This window comes from Scyliorhinus torazame, chromosome 13 (genome assembly GCF_047496885.1).
Source record: "Scyliorhinus torazame isolate Kashiwa2021f chromosome 13, sScyTor2.1, whole genome shotgun sequence".
NCBI classification, from domain to species: domain Eukaryota; kingdom Metazoa; phylum Chordata; class Chondrichthyes; order Carcharhiniformes; family Scyliorhinidae; genus Scyliorhinus; species Scyliorhinus torazame.
In genome coordinates, this window is record NC_092719.1 from 59,355,319 (window position 1) to 59,372,000 (window position 16,682).

Here is a 16,682-nt window from a genome sequence, read left to right on the forward strand (position 1 = left end):
AAAAGTAAGGAAATGGTTCAGAATGGATAGAATATTGGTCAAACAACAGAATACATGGTAAATAGGTAATGCTGGGTCTGCAAATCAAACTCAATTACTCAGCCTTAATTTTGTAACAGCAGTGCATTACAGCATATCCGCTTCCACAGTACAAACCTCAGAACAGTTCTTGGCTTCCGGACAGATTGTTTCGTGTTCAACTTGAATATTATCTACGCAGCTGTAGCGAATGCATGAGTTATTAGGATCGCGTCCAGCCTATAAATGAAAAATATACCAAGAAAAAGCTGTAATCGTGTGAAAATGACAACCATATGAAAGGATGGAATTTAATGAACACAATGAATGGGTAGGAATTTCACATTTCAGACTTAAAGTAGTGAACAGAGGTTACAAACTTGACGGACTAGATTTTGTATCGGTATGAAGGGAATTCGGCATTTTATTGGACAAACGGCATCAACCTTTCACTGAAATGTTGACATAATTTTGTGGTTTATATTTGCTAGTAGCTATTTAATGAGATCTTTTTTTTTAAAAAAGGAATGTCAACAGAGTACACAAAAATAAACAGGGCGGCACGGTGGGGCAGTGGTTAGCATTGCTCCCTCACAGCGCCGAGGACCCGGGATCGATCCCGGCCCTGGGTCACTGTCCGTGTGGAATTTGCGAATTCTCCCCATGTCTGCGTGGGTCTCACTCCCACAACCCAAAAAGACCCAAAAAGGTTAGGAGGGGTCATGGGTTACGGGGCTAGGGTGGAAGTGAGGGCTTAATGTGCATCGGTTCAATCTCGATGGGCCAAATGGCCTCCTTCTGCACTGTATGTTCTATGTTATATGTGCAGAGTAGGCATTGGCCATGCTAAATTGCCCCTTAATTGGAAAAAAAACATTTTAGTAAGAAAAAAAAGTACACAGAAATAAACTGACGGCGATGCCAAGATTCTGTTGTAGTGTGAGTCTATCTGGAAGAAGTAGTCTCATATTGCTTGGGCTTCACCCAGTCTATGTATTCAAAGCTATTTATGAACAATAAACACGTCTTTCTGCTAAGTTTAAGATGTTGTTCCAGGCTGACCACAGTAAAGTTTACATATATAAATAGAAACTCTGGGCGAAATTCTCCGTTATCGGCGCAAAGTCCGCCGATCGGTGCAAAAAACGGCGCGAATCTGACTTGCATCACGTCGGAAAAATGGTTCAAAAGTCTCCGGCCCGAAATGGGCTAGCAGCGACGTGACGGGATCCGCGCTTGCGCACATGGTTCACGCCGTGCAGCGTCATACACGCCGCACGGCGTGACAGCTCATAAGGCCGCGCTGCTCCCCCCCACCCGACCGGAACACCCGACTGGATGGCTGGCCGCCGCTCAGCCCCGAGGTTCCAGTCACGTGATGTGGAGGCACTCCTGGACGCAGTGGAGCAGAGGAGGGACGCCCTGTATCCCGGGCACGGCCGCAGAGTTGCCCCATGCCACAGCCGGCATCTGTGGAGGGAGGTGGCAGAGGCCGTCACCGCTGTGGCCCTGACACCACGGACAGGCACCCAGTGCCACAAGAAGGTGAACGACCGCGTCAGAGCAGGCAGGGTGAGCCTCCCCATATCCCCCCTCCCCCATATCCCCCCTCCCCATATCCCCCCACCCCCATATCCCCCATAACCCCCCTCCCCCATATCCCCCCCTCCCCCATATCCCCCCTCCCCCATATCCCCCATATCCCCCCTCCCATATCTGCCCTCCCCCATATCCCCCTCCCCATATCCCCCATATCCCCCTCCCCATATCCCCCATATCCCCCCCTCCCCCATATCCCCCCTCCACCATATCCCCCCTCCCCCATATCCCCCATATCCCCAAGTGAATCCAGCTCTAACCTTAACCTCTGCAATGCACGCGCAACCGATGGCGTGCATTCATATACCTGCCTAACACTGTTGCCTTTTACCCCTGCCACCACCCCCACCCAGCCCCCCCCCCCCGCCACAGGAGAAGCGCGCACACAACAATAGGGAGCATGTGAGGACTGGAGGAGGCCCCGCTGATGAGAGGCCACTGACCGAACACGAGGAAAGGGCCCTGGAACTGGCTGGCGGACCTGACGACCGGGAGGTTGCTGATGCAGAGGTCGGGAGCATACTAGCAAGTGAGCCACCGACAGCCCGTCCCCATATCCTCCCTCCCCCATATCCCCCCTGCCCCATATCACCTGATCACTGCCTGCGTGTCTAACCATGCATGCTTCATTGTGTATCGCAGGAGCAAACGTCGAGGCACCCATCCCCGCAGATGCAGACCGCCCGCAGGATGCCCCTCGGAGGCCACGGGAGACAGAGAGACCCGGACCCTCCGGCATGCGACGCCCGCAGGATTCCCCTCGCACACCATGGGAGACGGAGAGACCTGGAGCAACAGGGAGACGACACCCCCGTCACGTGCGGGAGCGACGACGCAGGGGTGTGCCACCCAGTGACGAGGGGGGCAGCCACAGGCCCCCGTCACATCCGAGCCAGGACACCACTACCCAGGACACCACTACCCAGGACACCACTACCCAGATCACCACTACCCAGGACACCACTACCCTGGACACCCCTACCCGGGACAGCACTACAGCACTACCCGGGACAGCACTACCCAGGAAGACAAAATACCGGACAGTGACTCAGAGTGGATGGGTGGAGACGAACCCCCACCCCAAAGTGCCATACACTCAGAGTGGGACGAAGAGCACGACACAACGCTGTGACACTGCTGTCACCAACACCCTCCACCATCGCAGAAACACTCACCTCGGTTGGGCACTTTAGTGATGAGGCGTCTGGTACACTCACTGGTGCGCACAACAGCCGTCCCGGTACAGCAGGTGGAGGTAGGAGCAGCAGAGGGGCCGGGCGGTCGGAGGGCAGCCCAGCCCAAGCGAACATCTGCCGCCCAGATGGATCCCGGGTTCCTGGAGTTTCCACACCCACACATAGATCCGATGCAATCACCGACCCGGAGATGAGCGAAGAGGGTGACGGGCAGCTTGCGGCGGCTGCAGTTGCAGGTGGAGGAGTCCACCCGCGTCCAGGAGCTGGAAGTGGTGCCGGTCATGCGTGCCACCCAGGCCGACACCGTACGGGTGGCGTCCGCAGTGGAGGCAATGGGTGCGACGGTGTCAGACATGGGGAACGGTTTGCGAGGCCTGGGGCTTTCCGTGCAGGCGGCGTCTGTGGCCCAGAACATGGCTGCCCTCTCACAGGAGGCCATGAGCCAGTGCCAGCGCCAGGTGGCAGTGGCGCTCAACACCATAGCCCAGTCTCAGCAGGCCATAGCCCAGTTTCAGCAGGCCATGGCCCAGTCTCTGCAGGCCATCGCTGAGGGCATCGGCGCCAGTGGCCATGTGCGAGCTGGCGTCGCACTGTCACAGACAGGGTTTGCCAACCCCCTGGGCTCCATGGCTGCAAACCTGCAGACCCCTGTCGATACCAGCACGGGCCTCCAGGACTGGCAGCGCCAGATGCCGGGGGGCGTCGGATGGCCAGTCCGTTCGCATCCCCCACCCATGTAGAGGCCTGGGGGCCATCGGGCACCCCGAGGGAGGAGGAGGTGGTGTGGTCCGTCCCGTGTCCCCCTGTAGGGGAGGTCCGGGAACACCGCGACACCTCGGACTCCCCCCCTTCCATCCCAAGTGCATCGGGTGGGCAACGGGCAGGACAGGCTGGCAGCTCGCCATCCCAGTCACCCGGGCCGCAGCCTGGCCCATCTAGGCCAGGACGCCCCAGGAAACGGCCGCCAAAGGGATCCCGTGTCAGAGGGCAGGAATCACAGGAGGCCACCTCCAGTTCTGCTGTACCGTCTGGGGAACCACGTAGACGTAGTCAAAGGGCCCGTAAGGCCAAACAATTAGACACTGAGTAAGTTGGCACGGGTGCAGGGCACAGATGGGTTTTAGGGGCTAGGGCACGTGCATGAACTCGTTTGGTTATTAAACTCAATGTTACACCTACAGAAGCTGCCTTTGTGCTCTGTCCAAAGCTTGCGGGGGTGTCATGTACGTTGAGCGCAAGTGTGTGTGTGAGGGGTGGTCTTACCTCAGCCCCAGGTGAGTCTGCCCCCTTCCCCCTGGGCCGCCATCAACATCCCCCCGGGCAGAGGACGGGACCGTGCGCTGCAGTGTCACAGCCGCATGCAGGGGTGGTCCGGGTGGATGGTGGTACTGTGGCCATGGGTCAGACATAGTCCAACGATGCGGAGCCAGGAGCTCACCGCAGGGCGGGTTGTCATCATCCTCCATGGCCTGCAATAGACACGCGTCCACCCGTAACTGTGCGAGCCCGGCCATTGTGCCGCAGGTGAATTGGCAATGGGGCGGGGGGGGGTGGTGTGCATGCGGGTGGGGTGGGTGGGGTTGGGGAGGGGGGTGAGGGTGCTGGGTGGGTGGATGGGTGGGGGGTGTGGGTGGTCGGCTGTTGCCATGGTGTGCGGTCTGTGGCCATACCTCCCGATTCCCACGCCCATCTAGTCAGTGAAGCGGGCGGCTATCAGTCTGTCCTGAGCCCGCTGGGCCAGCCGGTAACGGTGGACAGCCACCCGCCTGTGTCTAGCCCGTCTGCCCTGACCATTGCCCCCATCCCCCTCATCTGGGGAGGACTGCGCCTCTTCCTGCTGCTCCTCCACTCCGCCCTCCTCTGCCTGCGGCACATCGCCCCTCTGTTGGGCTATGCTGTGCAGGACGCAGCACACCACAATGATGCGGCCGACCCGATCTGACCGATACTGAAGGGCGCCCCCAGAGAGGTCCAGGCACTTGAAACGCATCTTCAGCACGCCAAAGCACCTCTCTATCACTCCCCTTGTCGCTACAGGGGCATCATTGTAGCGGTTCTCCGCCTCATTGCGTGGCCTCCGTACAGGCGTCATCAGCCACGATCGCAATGGGTAGCCCCTGTCGCCCAGCAACCAGCCCCTCAGCCGGGGATGGCGTCCCTCGTACATGCCGGGGATGGATGACCGCGACAACACGTATGAGTCATGTACACTGCCTGAGTAACGGGCGCAAACTTGCAGGATCATCATGCGGTGGTCGCAGACCACCTGTATGTTCATCGAATAGGTCCCCTTCCTATTGGTGAACACGGCCCTGTTATCTGCAGGTGGCCGCACGGCGACGTGCATCCCATCAATCGCGCCCTGGACCACCGGGAACCCGGCCACGGCAGAGAAGCCCACGGCCCGGGCATCTTGGCTGACCCGGTCCACAGGGAAGCGGATGTAGCGGTGCGCCATGGCATATAGGGCATCTTTCACTGCCCGGATGCACCGATGTCTGCGATATGCCAGACAGGTCCCCACTCGGTGCCTGGAATAACCCCGTTGCAAAAAGTTCAGGGCAACCGTAACCTTGACGGACACGGGGAGAGGGTGTCCCCCGCCAGTGCCACGCGGTGACAGGTGTGCCAGCAGGTGGCAGATGTGTGCCACGGTTTCCCGCCTCATCCGGAGTCTACTCCTGCATTCCCGGTCCATGAGGTCCTGGTATGACTGCCGGGGCCGGTACACACGGGGCGCCCTCGGGTGCCTCCGTTGCCGTGGGGCCGCGACGTCCTCCTCCCCCTCCTCGTCCTGTCGGTCAGGTGTCCCTCCAGCCTGGGCGGCTGCCGCCTGCCCCTCTGCAGCAGCCTGCGCCGCCTGTCTGGCACGCTCCTCCTCCTCCTCCTCATCCAGGGCAACATGGACATTAGCGGCTGCCGCCACGGCGGCCAACATCGCTGGATGATCGGAAAACATGATGGCCTGGTGGGGGGGAGGGGAACGACGACATGTCATCATTGCCCATATCCCTTCCTTCCCCCCAGCCAGGTGGCATGGACCGCATGGGTCCAACTGTTGGAGGCTGGCACCTGGCCAGGTGGACCAACTCACTTGCCCCCCCATCCCCCTCCCCAGCACGGACCCCCCCCCATTCCCCTCCCCGGCACGGACCCCCTATCCTCCTCCCTGGCATCCCCCTCCCCGGCACGGACCCCCCATCCCCCTCCCCGGCACGGGCCCCCCCCCCATCCTCCTCCCCGGCACGGGCCCCCCCCCCCATCCTCCTCCCCGGCACGGACCCCCCCATCCTCCTCCCCGGCACGGACACCCCATCCCACTCCCCAGCACGGACCCCCCATCCCACTCCCCGGCACGGACCCCAACCTCCTCCCCGGCACGGATCCTCCCCCCCCCCATCCCCCTCCCCGGCACAGACCCCCATTTCCCTCCCCGGCACGGACCCCCCATCCCCCTCCCCGGCACAGACACACACCCCCATCCCCCTCCCCGGCACGGACCCCCCTCATCCCCCTCCCCGGCACGGACCCCCCCCCATCCCCCTCCCCAGCACGGACCCCCCCCATCCCCCTCCCCGGCACGGACCCCCCCCTTCAATCCCCCTCCCCGGCACGGGCCCCCCCCCCCAATCCTCCTCCCCAGCACGGACCCCCCCATCCCCCTCCCCGGCACGGACCCCCCATCCCCCTCCCCGGCACGGACCCCCCCCATCCCCCTCCCCGGCACGGACCCCCCCCATCCCCCTCCCCGGCACGGACCCCCCCTTCCATCCCCCTCCCCGGCACGGGCCCCCCCCCCCCCGCCATCCTGCTCCCCGGCACGGACCCCCCCATCCTCCTCCCCGGCACGGACCCCAACCTCCTCCCCGGCACGGACCCCCGCCCCATCCCCCTCCCTGGCACGGACCCCCCATCCCCCTCCCCGGCACGGACCCCCCATCCCCCTCCCCGGCACGGAACCCCCCCCCATTCCCCTCCCCGGCACAGACCCCAACCTCCTCCCCGGCACAGACCCCCCATCCTCCTCCCCGGCACGGACCCCCCTCCCGGCACTCCCCCGGAGCCCAGCCCACTCTAACCCCCCCCCGCCGCCGCACACACACACACACAACCCTAGACACACCTCTCCCCACACATTCCGACTGCGGCCACGCCATCGCCTGCCCAGCGGCCAACCCCCCAGGCCGTCACTCACCTCCACGCTGGTCGGCGTGAACCTGGAGCACAGGTTCACGCCGATGAAAAGGAGGTTTGATTTACGTCGACGTGAACGGTCATCACGTCGACGGGACTTCGGCCCATCCGGAAGGGAGAATATCGGCAGGCCCAAAATCGGCTGCCTTGCGCAGACCCGTGCCATTCTCCGACGTCAGCGGCGCCATTAACGCCCCGCCGACTTTTCTCCCTTCGGAGACTTCGGCAACCGGCGGGGGCGGGATTCACGGCGGCCAACGGCCATTCTCCGACCAGCTGGGGGGTCGGAGAATGACGCCCTCTATCATATTATGGCAGAATTTCTACCATAGAGGGGAGTAGAGGGGCGGCACAGTGGTTAGCACTGTTGCCTCACAGCGCCAGGGGCCCGGGCTCAATGCTGGCCTCACGTGACTGTCTGTGTGGAGTTTGCACATTCTTCCCATGTCTGCATGTGTGTCCTTCGGGTGCTCTGGTTTCCTCCCATAGTCCAAAGATGTGCAGGTTAGGTAGAATGGCCATGTTAAATTATCCCTTGATGTCCAGGGATGTGCAAGTTAGGTGATGGGATTACGGGGATTGGGCGGGTGGACACTTGTAAATGAGCACACTGCTCATTCAAGGGCCTGTGCAGACTCGATGGGCCGAATGGGCTCCTTCTGAACTGTAGGGATTCTATGATTCTTCTGAGTGAAAGTTAAGAAGATACCGATATATTTTTAAAATGGTTCTTACACAGGAAGTCTTGTTTTAACAGAATTAAATATGACATACCTTACATGCAGGTACTGTGGTTTCAAGTGTTGACCAGGTAAAGCCTTGAGAAAAACAAATAAACATTGAGACAGTAATCAAACTAGCCAAAATATAGATGCCAAAATATAAATCCAATAGATCATGGACAAATTTAAGGAGCAGAGAGGGGAGAATTTAAGCTCCATCTTCTGCTGAATGTATGGAAGGGTCTTAGATATATCTACTTAATCAAAGGTATCAAAGCGGCCTTCAATTATACAACAAGTTTATATTGCATTGGCTTAGGCATCAGGCTCAAGAGGCAGGACTTTTTTTTTTCTTTTTTTATAAATTTAGTGTACCCAATTCATTTTTTTCCAATTAAGGGGCAATTTAGCATGGCCAATCCACGTACCTTGCACATCTTTGGGTTGTTGTGGCGAAACCCACGCAAACAGGGGGAGAATGTGCAAATACCACACAGACAGTGACCCAGAGCCGGGATTGAACCTGGGTCCACATCGCCATGAGGCTGCAGGGCTAACCCACTGTGCCACCGTGGTATCTGGCAGCACTGACTGAGATTCAAAAACCGCCCACAGAATTCTAGCCACCATGGTATCTGGACTCAGTAGATATAGATTCAACGGTGAATTAACGGCCTCGTTGTGCCTGACTTGGTGTTGAGACGAGGCCATCGAGTCTCGCGAAAGGACTCTCGCGAGATCTGAGATGCTTGAAAATCCTCGCAAGATTTAACGGAGTCTGGCGAAAGGTCGCAATCTGGATCTCATCCTCATTGGGCGTAATCCAGATCAGTATATTTAAATGAGCCATTCGGCTCATCGGTGGTCAGGGGAAGACAGGGTGGTACCTTGGCACTCCCTCTGGCACACAGGTACCTTGGCAATACCCCGATTTCTCAACCCCCCAACACGACCCCGGGACCCCCAATGCACTGAATAGGGAGTTCCCAAGCCACCTCACCCTACCTCATAAGGACAAAGCACCCCCGAACCGGATCCCTGGCATGGGAATGATGCCACCCGGGCACCTTGGTACTGCCAGCCTGGCACCCTATCCATTATAAACTGGCAGTGCCAAAGTGGCACCCAGGTAGCTCTGTCATGGTGCCTGGGTGGCACTGTCAGGGTGTCAGGCTGCCAGTGCCAAGGTGCCCAGGCAGCGTCACATCAGCAATGCCAGGGTACTGCCCTGGCCAACCACTCGGGGCCACTGATAGCTGAGGAGGAACCCACAAGTGCCATTCCACCTGGTGCAAGCGCTCGGCTGGGATCTCCGAGGCAAGCGATTCGATCCTGGACGCTAGGTAGATCCGGCGTAGACATAATCAAGTGAGGCTAGCTACTCACTTGAACATGCAGATCGCGACGCCTCTCCAGATCCTGTTAGATCTCGCAAGGCGTAACGAGCCGGGTAAATCGCGAGATTTACTGACCGCTTATCATCCTGAGTCAGGCCCGGCACAGCCGTTACTTCGCGCCTGTAATGGCTGAGCTTGAGAACAGTTCTTGGTTCAGGTTGTCTACAAACACAGGTTATTTTTTGAACAGTGACAGGGTGACTACCACGGTGCTATAAAACAAGTGATTAGCTTTCATCAACAATAATTAGATGCTGCTTTCAACTAAAATTTAATTTTTTTAAATGTAACATGACTTATTTTGCAAAGAATAAAGAGTGTAATTCAAACATTTTACTCAACACACCCCACTTCTTATTATTACTTCATTAAGATCTCCATTTAAACACTTATCTTCTTTGAAACCAATGTCAATTCAGAGGATGGAAAAAGCATGTTCAACAAACAAATCCAACCTCCCCTCCCACCCTGTAGCACCCCGCGAGAACTTCTAACCAACTCATTGGCAACAGTGTCACTAGGGGACCAGTAACCTCCTAGTGATGTATCCACCAGAAGCCCAGGATCACCGAGGCATCCAAGCCGCAGGTGAGTAAAAACTGGATGTGGATTGCAGGCTGGGTATCTTTGGAGGAATCAGAGGAATCTGCTATGGTGGTACTCAGAAGCACGCCCCCTGCAAAAACCCACCATCATCCCTTCCCAATGACTGCCCCCTCAATCAGGTACAGAGTATCCTAAGTACCCGTTAAATAGGAACCCCCCCCCCACCGGACTCCGGCAGTTCGCAAGTTTTAAACCACCGGGTTTGCTGCTTGGGCTTCCCGTGAGATGATGGCCCCACATGTTGCTGACTGAATACCAGTGGAGATCTGATGAGACTTTGAGGTGGGCAGCCCGGTAGCACAGTGGTTAGCACAGTTGCTTCACAGCTCCAGGGTCTCGGGTTCGAATCATGGCTTGGGTCACTGCCTGTGCGGAGTCTGCATGTTCTCCCCGTGTCTGGGTGGGTTTCCTCCGGGTGCTCCGGTTTCCTCTTACAGTCCAAAGATGTGCAGGTTAGGTGGATTGGCTATGATAAATTGCCCTTAGTGTTCAAAAAGGTTAGGTGTGGTTACTGGGTTAGGGGGTTAGGGTGGAGGTGTGGGCTTAGGTAGGGTACTCTTTCCAAGAGCCGGTGCAGACTCGCTGGGCCAAATGAACTATAAATTCTATGATGAAGGACCTCCACTGCATTGTGAGTGCATAGGACATCTACAAGCCTTCTTTCCCTGCACCACATTCAGAGCAGAATTGAAATATCATGGGGGTCGCAAATCTACTCTCTACTGCCTGCATCTGGCTTGGGTGAGGCATTAAATTGCGCTCTGATTCTAAATACAAATAGAGCTTGTCAATCCTCTGGCTTCCAGGGATATGGAATACCAGGTAACATACACTTTTTCAGAAGATATTTAATTCAAAATTCACTCAACCCCAAAATGAAGGTACATCATAACTCAGTGAGGAAAGGAAAGGCCAACATGCTTATGTTTACAGAAATTAGCTCAGGGCACAGAAAATGTTTTTAAATATTACATTAAACTTATACTATTTGCTATCATTCCACTTGTTTCCCATAAAAAACAAAGCCAGTGCAATGAATGAAATAAACTTGCCAACAGCAATATAGCACAACTCAACTGGAGCGGATATGTACACTTCCACGTGGATGGGCACAGAGGTTTTCTAGGCTCAGTGGGTAGTGTCCCTGCCTCTGAACCAGAAGCTCTAGGTGAAGAGTCTCACACCAGGAGCTGATGGTCAAGGAAGAGGTGTTCATAACAGGGCCAACAGGTTGAGTATCGACCTGTAAAATCTTTCCAAACCCGGGCCAATGGCAGGTGGGAAGAATGGGAGAGACTCCTGGTCAGCCATGCTTGATGTGGAGTGGCACCCCCCTCAGGCTAACTGCCTCTGGAGAGAGTTTAGCGACCTGTTCCAGGTAATATTCTCTGGGGGAACAGATGAAAGTCCGCCATGTGCACCACTAGGTGCAGGAGGAGAAACAATAACAAAAGGTGGATGAGCTGAATATACAAGGAATTTATGTACCGGTATCAGGACACTTTACTGGGAATGTTTTGCAGAGAAAATATATGATGGAAGAAAAATATTACTCCAGTATTTTGAGTTTCAGAAACAGAAGGTGTACCTATTGTTGTTTGTCCTAAGTATCAGAGAGCACAAGACAAAGAATGAAATCACAAATTAAGAAATTACAAAAATGGAGCCGGTGTAGGCCATTCTGTCCCTCCAACCTGTTCTATTATTTCAGAAGATCATGGCTGATTTTACTGTGGCCTCAACTAACTCTACTTTTTCAGTCCACTCCAATAATCTTTGACTTCCTGGTCAGTCAAGTATCTAATTCAGCTTTAAAAAGCTTCACTGAGCCTGCCTCCACTGCCTTCTGGGGAAGAGCATGCCACAGGAAAGAGCAAACCTCTGAGGGAAAACAATTCTCCACATCGCAAGTCTGAAATGGGAGACCTTTGTGTTTAAGTTGTGTCTGCTGGTTTCACCATTAAGGGGACCAACCCACCTGTCAAATTCCCTCAGGACCTTCTTACTATATTTTGATAAGATCACCTCTTGTTCTTCTAAACTAAAATGGATTAGCTCATCCAACGTTTCCTCATAAGGCAATCCTTTCAACACAAGAATCAGTCAAATTAACCTTCCCTGAGCTGCTTCTAATGCAATTATATCCTTTCTTGAGCAAGGAGGCTAAAACTGCACACAGTGCAGCAGATGTGACCTCAACAATGCCCCATACAACTCCAGCAAAACTTGCACATTATCGAGTCTGGGAAAGTATTCTCTCTAGTTGACTCTGGAACTTGTTGGTTTAGGAAATTGTTCTTATCTTCCAGGCTCCTTCTGCCAGTCTGAATCATCCACTAAATATGAACATGAAAATGATCAGTGATTACTTCAGTCTCTCTTACGACCCCGTTCTATTTTTTTCATGTACACTCTGGGCGAAATTCTCCTGTCTGAGGCCGGGGTGGGGGTGAAGAACATTTCCAGCTGTGGAGGCCAATGGAAATGTGCATGGCTGCTGCCTCGTTGGTTACATAGTCAAGGATTTCCAGAACTATCACAGCGGGTCAGATTGGATGATGTGCTCTCCGCCATCATATCCAGGTGCTATATTAAAAAGTCAACTGAAACTTACTCACCATACAGGTTGTGATGGCAAGTAGTGGACAGGGTCCTCCGGTGCCAAAGTTTAGCCTTCCGGGCGTTCTCTTCAATACAGTGGAGGCCAGGAGGGACGCCCTCTATCCAGCTGATAGAGGAGGAAACACAGCAGGGAGACCAACCCTGCATGGATGCAGGTTTCCAGAGCAATCAAAGCCCTGAGTCTCCATGACCAGGTCAGATCTCCAGTACCGCAAGAGGATGAATGACGCAAATTCACCACGGTAAGTGAACCCTCAGCTGCTTACACTAACCTCAATGAATGTTACAGGAGACATGAGCCTCAGTAGCAAGGCAATAAGATCATGCCTCATTGCCCCATTGCAATCTACCTGCTCTGCAGATGGAAAGATCACGATGGCTCCCTCACCTTTCCACACAGAGAGCTCACATGCTATCTGGAAGGGGGATCAGGTGCTCAGGACACCAGAAAACTCCGCAAATGACATGCCTCTCTCAGTCTTATCTTTATACCGGGATGGGCTCATTATTTTGGAGTGTGCTGGCCCAGGCCCCTTCTGGACAATCTCCAGTGCATCAATCACAACCTGCACAATCTATTGGGTTATTTGTAAGACTGGGAGCAAAAGAAGAATATGTGAAATTGCTGCATAGAATTCCTCTTAATGCCATCTTCTCTGTTCATTTTGGGCAGGAGAAGTTAAGCCAAAATTGCCAAGAGAGCAAGAACACAGGAGGAGGGGGACGGTCACACCTGAAAGAAATCACTGAATTAAAGGGGTGGGCAGCCCAGGTGGCAGAGGTGGACTTAGACAAGGCCAATGGAGATGGAGAGATTGGTATTAGGCCTCCATTTTGTAAGGATCCATGGATGTCATAGAAACCTCACAGCCAAGGATGCCTCCATTTTGAAGATACCTCATCCAATCATTCATGCTCTCCTCTTTCACTTATAGGTGCCATCAGGAAGCGGGAAAGCCCTGAGCCACAGGAGACCGTGTCCAGCCCAGTCACTAGTCCAGAGATGACCTAGGAAATTGCAGAGATCCAAAGTGACCTGTAGAGGCATCACAATAGGCTGCACTCTCCACCAGCCTAGAGACACACATCTGAGTTGGTATCAGTTCTAGTTTAGGAAAGGGTTCACATTCTGGTGGTCACTGCATGGAAATCTGACCACAGGCTGGGTCAGCCAAGCTCATCAGCACTTGTGGGAGCAATGGAGAAGAGGTTTCTGTGAGGATTGCGCCTGGTGACAGGCCTCTGGAGTCAGCCACCCAAGCGATGCTGGACAGGTAGTAGGAGACAGGGGAAAAAATCAGGCAGAAATGTCAACAGCTCTCAACAGGATGAGACACAGGTTTCCCACCTCATGGCTGATGAAGATGTGCTAGCCTGTGGACACTTCACATCATTATATCCTACCTATCTTTGTGCTATGAACAAATCTACCATAACATTGGTCCCTTCATCCATGTCTTTCATATAAAATGTAAAATATTGAGGCCCCAGCACTGATTCCTGTGGCAGACCACTCATTATATCTTGCCAATTAGAAAAATATCCATGTATGCTTACCCTTTGTTTTTTGTTCGCAAGCCAATCTCCTATCTATGACAATATGTTATCCCCACACCATGAGCTTTTATTTCTCGCAATAAACATTGATGTGGCAACTTATCAAATGCCTTCTGGAAATCTAAGTGCAGTACATCCACTGATTTCCCTTCACCCCGAACAAATATTACTTCTTCAAAGAACTCCACAATAACTCTTTCACAAAGTCATGTTCGCTCTGCCTGATTACCCTGGGCTGGAACTTTACCCTCCCCCATCGCTGCTGCCAAATTCTCCACTCCAACCCACAAAGTGAGCAATGGTCCTACAAAAAGTGTATCTGGGGAAATTTTTTCATAGAATTTACAGTGCAGAAGGAGGCCATTCGGCCCATCGAGTCTGCACCGGCTCTTGGAAAGAGCACCCTACCCAAGGTCAACACCTCCATCCTATCCCCATAACCCAGTAACCCCACCCAACACTAAGGGCAATTTTGGACACTAAGGGCAATTTATCATGGCCAATCCACCTAACCTGCACATCTTTGGACTGTGGGAGAAAACCCACGCACACACGGGGAGGATGTGCAGACTCTGCACAGACAGTGACCCAAGCCGGAAACGAACCTGGGACCTTGGAGCTGTGAAGTAATTGTGCTATCCACAATGCTACGGTGCTGCCCTTAAACCCTTATTCTGTTTGAAAGAATAATTTGTGAGTCGTTCTGAATATAAATTTGAAATGCAAGAATCAACAGGCCCCAAATTCAATATAAATGACTCTTTTACATTGGAAGTCAATTTTTCCTGCAGTTCCTGCAGTTGTTATTAGCACTAAATAGCACAGAAAATGGTACAGACTATTCATACACTACTGTTGCAATTGGTTTCCAAGATAATATATAGATATTAATATCATTATGTTATATTAGCCGCCCAGTAATAGTTGATAAAATTTGGCAGCACCAGCCCGCCCCCTGCCCGACTCCGCTCAAGCATTACCTTCCTTACCTGTGGGGACTTGCCCGCCCAGACGAAGCCCGTGATCACTCTGTTGACCCACTTAAAAAAGGACCACAGAATAAAGATGGGGAGACACTGAAATACAAATAGAAATCTCGGGAGGACTGTCATTTTCAGCGTTTGCACCCTCCCAGCCAGAGACAACGGAATTGCGTCCAATCTCCGAAAATAGTCCTTCAGTTGGTCCACGAGCCGGGCCAGATTCAATTTATGCAGCCAGTCCCATTCCCGGGCCACTTGGATGCCCAGGTACCTAAAACTTCACCCTACTGACCTAAACGGCAGCTCCCCCAGTCACCCCTCCTGTACCCTCGCCTGAACCACAAATATCTCACTCTTTTCCATATTTAGCTTATACTCCGAAAACCGGCCGAATTCCCCTAGAATCATCATGATTTCTTCCATCCCCTCTACAGGGTCCGAAACGTACAGAAGCAGATCATTCGCATGGATCGAATTCCTGTAGATCTTTGGGTTGTGGGGATGAGACCAACGCAGACATGAGGAGAATGTGCAAACACCACACATACCTGTGTCTATCTAATAACATTGTGCATTTTATGTTTGCCCTAATATGTATTTTCTTTTCATGTACGCAATCACCTTTTTGAGCTACACGCAGAACAATACTTTTCACTGTTCCTCGATACGCCTGACAATAAACCAATCCAATCCAATCCAGTCCTCAGTGCCGTAGGCAACAGTGTTAACCATGCGCCACCGTGCCGCCCCATGTCGGCAATAACAGTAGTGACTATCATTTAATTTGCTGCTGGTCCAAATTAGCAGAAGAAGTACTGCAGAGTATTAAGTTATAAATTGCTCAAATGTAGCATCAGATTTTTATGTGGTAACTATGGGTGATTCCTGATCCCTTTTTGTCATTTATGTTAACATGTGGGCTAATGTTTGAGGTTTGGTGGGAGGACGGGATCGTAGTTATTGATATGGGGTATGACATTATATTTGTTACTGATTATTGTTTATTGTTGGTGGGTGAAAATTTGGGAGGAAATGTGAAAAAGTTTACCAAAAATGAGCACTTCTTTTATTCTGTTTGAAAGAATAATTTATGAGTCGTTTTGAATATAAATTTCAAGTGCAAGAATCAACAGGCCCCAAATTCAATATAAATGACTCTTTTACTTGGGAAGTCTACAAATGAGATTCTTTCAAGAATGTCCTTTATATCTCAGCAAAAACGTGCATTTCGGTCCTCTTCATTTCTACTGTTGCGTCACCTAACATCATTCATGCAAATAAATGGATATATCTATCTAAAATTAATGGCACCAAACTCCGAGCTCTTCAAAATGCATTTGCAAAACGTAAATATGTTAAATTTTAAATTTCAATTTGCACTTTCAAAACACAAATTCAGTCTGTCAAAACCTGGGTTTCCATCCAACTCATTTTTGGCAGTCTTCCTTGATGCTATTGGAATGGACTGAATATAAGCTGAACTACAATGACGCGGCAATAACACGCCCCTTAGCAGGGACACATTGGCAGCACAAGCATCGTATGACAATGAGAATACATTCACTCACAGTTAGCACACATTTCAGAAATAATAGGACTGACTATCCTATTGGTTGGTTTAGCGGCAATGTAACACAGGACATGTGGGATAGTTAAAAATCACACATAGCTCTCAATTAACAACAGTTTTATCGTCTCAAAGAAGATCTGCTCACCTGTAATTCCAGTCTCAGGAACAGTGATACTTGTGAATGTCACTGATGTTGGCGCTATGTTGCAGAAATAACA

General features: G+C 52.8%; 1 protein-coding gene across 1 annotated transcript in view; it reads right to left on the reverse strand.

The window, feature by feature from the left end:
* Positions 1 to 16,682, reverse strand: part of LOC140387621 (uncharacterized) — an 82,198-nt gene that overhangs the window by 20,790 nt on the left and 44,726 nt on the right. The window contains exons 15-17 of the mRNA XM_072470814.1: positions 16,610 to 16,663; positions 7,782 to 7,825; positions 157 to 258 (exon numbers count right to left, since the gene is read on the reverse strand). Of these exons, the coding sequence (XP_072326915.1) occupies positions 157 to 258; positions 7,782 to 7,825; positions 16,610 to 16,663 (200 nt within the window). The remainder of the gene's footprint in view (positions 1 to 156; positions 259 to 7,781; positions 7,826 to 16,609; positions 16,664 to 16,682) is intronic.